The sequence below is a fragment of the Arvicanthis niloticus genome, chromosome 11, assembly GCF_011762505.2.
Source record: "Arvicanthis niloticus isolate mArvNil1 chromosome 11, mArvNil1.pat.X, whole genome shotgun sequence".
Lineage (NCBI taxonomy): Eukaryota > Metazoa > Chordata > Mammalia > Rodentia > Muridae > Arvicanthis > Arvicanthis niloticus.
The window spans coordinates 70,770,340-70,772,694 of NC_047668.1; the positions used below are offsets into that span (position 1 = coordinate 70,770,340).

At 41.7% G+C, this 2,355-nt stretch overlaps 1 protein-coding gene across 2 annotated transcripts in view; it reads left to right on the forward strand.

Annotated features, from left to right (window-relative positions):
• Camkmt (calmodulin-lysine N-methyltransferase) overlaps positions 1 to 2,114 on the forward strand; it is a 353,564-nt gene extending 351,450 nt beyond the window's left edge. For both annotated transcript variants that reach the window (XM_034514512.2, XM_034514513.2), the window contains one exon: positions 1,618 to 2,114. In XM_034514512.2, the coding sequence (XP_034370403.1) occupies positions 1,618 to 1,695 (78 nt within the window). In that variant the 3' untranslated portion in view covers positions 1,696 to 2,114. The remainder of the gene's footprint in view (positions 1 to 1,617) is intronic.
• The last annotated feature ends 241 nt before the right edge of the window (positions 2,115 to 2,355 follow it).

Genomic DNA, 2,355 nt, shown 5'->3' on the forward strand with positions numbered 1-2,355 from the left:
AGAGCCCGTATGGACAGTGGAGTTGGGGAAGCCAATTTCTTGGCATTCTCGTGAGGCTTATTAGACCAGAGAGTGAGGAACACTGTTGGGGCTTGGGTGGTGTCAGGCTCTTCAAGGCCCCATTCTAAGTTGACAACTAGTCATTTGTGAGCAGACTTCTAAGAAAGAAAATGAGCTCACATCAGAAACAACCCTACTTGCTGTTCTTGGAAAAGGAGGTGAAGCAGGGCGGTGCTGTCTCCTGTCCTTAGTCGATGCGCTCCGGAGGCAGAGGCAGGCAGGTCCACAGAGTGAGTTACAGGACAGCTAGGCCTATACAGAGAAACCCTGTCTCAAAAATGAATGAATGAATGAATGAATGAACAAATGAATGAATGAATGAATGAATAAATAAATAAATAAATAAATAAATAGGAAAGAAAGGAGGTGAAACTAGCCATAGGTCCCAGTGGAGAAGGTGGGCTCAAGACTCCTGTCTTTAATACTGAAGGCATGTCATCATTTTGGAATAGGACTTAGAAGAGACATGTGCTTCTAAAAGATGCAGGTGAGCATGTCCCCGACAGACAACCCAGCAGAATATGATCCCTTTCATGTTTGTTTAGGGTGGCTCATAGTGACTGATTTGAAATAATAAAAGAACTGCTTTCCTGTACAGTAGAAAGATTTCTAATCCTTATAAATTAAAAATAAATTAACAATTGGCTCAAAAATACCAACTTAGAAACTAGCCAAGTGTGGTGGACCACGTCTTTAATCCCAGAACTCAGGAGGCAGAGGCAGGTGGATCTCTGAGGTTCAAGGCCAACCTGGTCTACAGATTGAGTTTCAGGACAGCCAGGGCTGCACAGGGAAACGGTATCTCAAAAGAAACAGAAGAAGAGGAGGAAGAAAAAGAAGAAACAAACTACTTTTTATAGAATAAATATAAATGTGATATTTTATAGATTTTATAGAATAAATATAAATGTGATTTATTCTAGCCAAATGAGGGGGGATAAAATGTGCTTTACCCGTCATTTCCCAGAATGCATGCTTTAAGTTTGAAGGTTGGTTGGGATTTAAGATTATCTCACAGAAGGCCCTCAGAAATTCACCTTAGCAATATCAAGTGTTGGAATGCATTTCTGGGAATGGGGTGGAGTCCAAAATGACCGGTTGCTGTAAATGCCCCCAAATGAGACCTAGGTTGCCTTTGAAATGTCTGAAGCCCACAGCCATGTCCTGGTGCCCAGCTATTGCGATGATCTCCAGTCATTCCAATACCTTTGCCCGCCTAGAGTGGTATGGCACTGCCTAGGGCAGCAAGGACCAGACTGAGGTAGAGACATGCCCAGTGCTAGGCTGGGAAAGATGAAGGTACCCCAGATTTCCTTCAGTCACGGTGTTTGGGTACAACCAGGCAATCCTCACCTAAAACAAAAAGAAACAACAGCCCCACCCGTCCCCTCCCCGATTACTATTTTAATACATCAGCATGCCAGTACCACTAAATACTGTGTTGAGTTGTTTTCCTGTGATTATTTCCCAGAATTATATGTTTAGGTTAAGAAACCATGATATTAAAATTAACATTAATACTAATTTATAAAAATTTAATATTTCTGTTATTTTCAGCTGAAAAAAGAAGGGTCGGACATATATGAAGAAAATCTCCACTACCCAATTCTGCTTATTTTAACCAAAACGGAATAGAAGAAAACATCAGATGCACAGAATGATTTCTATGCGATGAGAAGTCGCCACAGCTCCCCTGGGACTCAGGGCTCCACCCACTTTCGAACATTCCACATCTTGGGACTCCGCCCATTACTCTGGCCCTCTGCAGCTCTCCCACCGTTTCTTTTTAAGGCACCTTGTTGCTTTCCTGTACCAAACCTTTGTGTGTTTTTATGTGTCAGCAGCCTGTCTGAGATCAGAATTTGACTTGTGGAGCAATCTAAATAGTTTTCTTTCTAAAACAGAAATTTCTTTTGATGATTTCCACCTGTCCCCCCTCCTTTTTAAAATTGCCTTTGTTCTGTTTGGTAATAGTCGTCTTTATCTGTAAACACAGAAAACATTACCCTTATTTTCTGGATAAATAAATAAATCTTATTTTTCTGATGTCCCAATTAATTGTTTCAGTCTATCCTCTCTTGCTCTGTCTCTGTCTCTCTGATTATTTTTTCTTTTTACACAGGATTTATTTTTCCCCCTATAGATGTATAAGAAATGACTACATCAGCCCAAAGCCTCATAAACTGACCGTTTGTCCGCTGGACACAATAGCGTGGCCAGCCCTCTGCTCCTCCTCCCCAATTATGTGTGATTAGTCTCTGTGCTGTGTCAAGGAGGGGGAGCGTGCTGACTGCT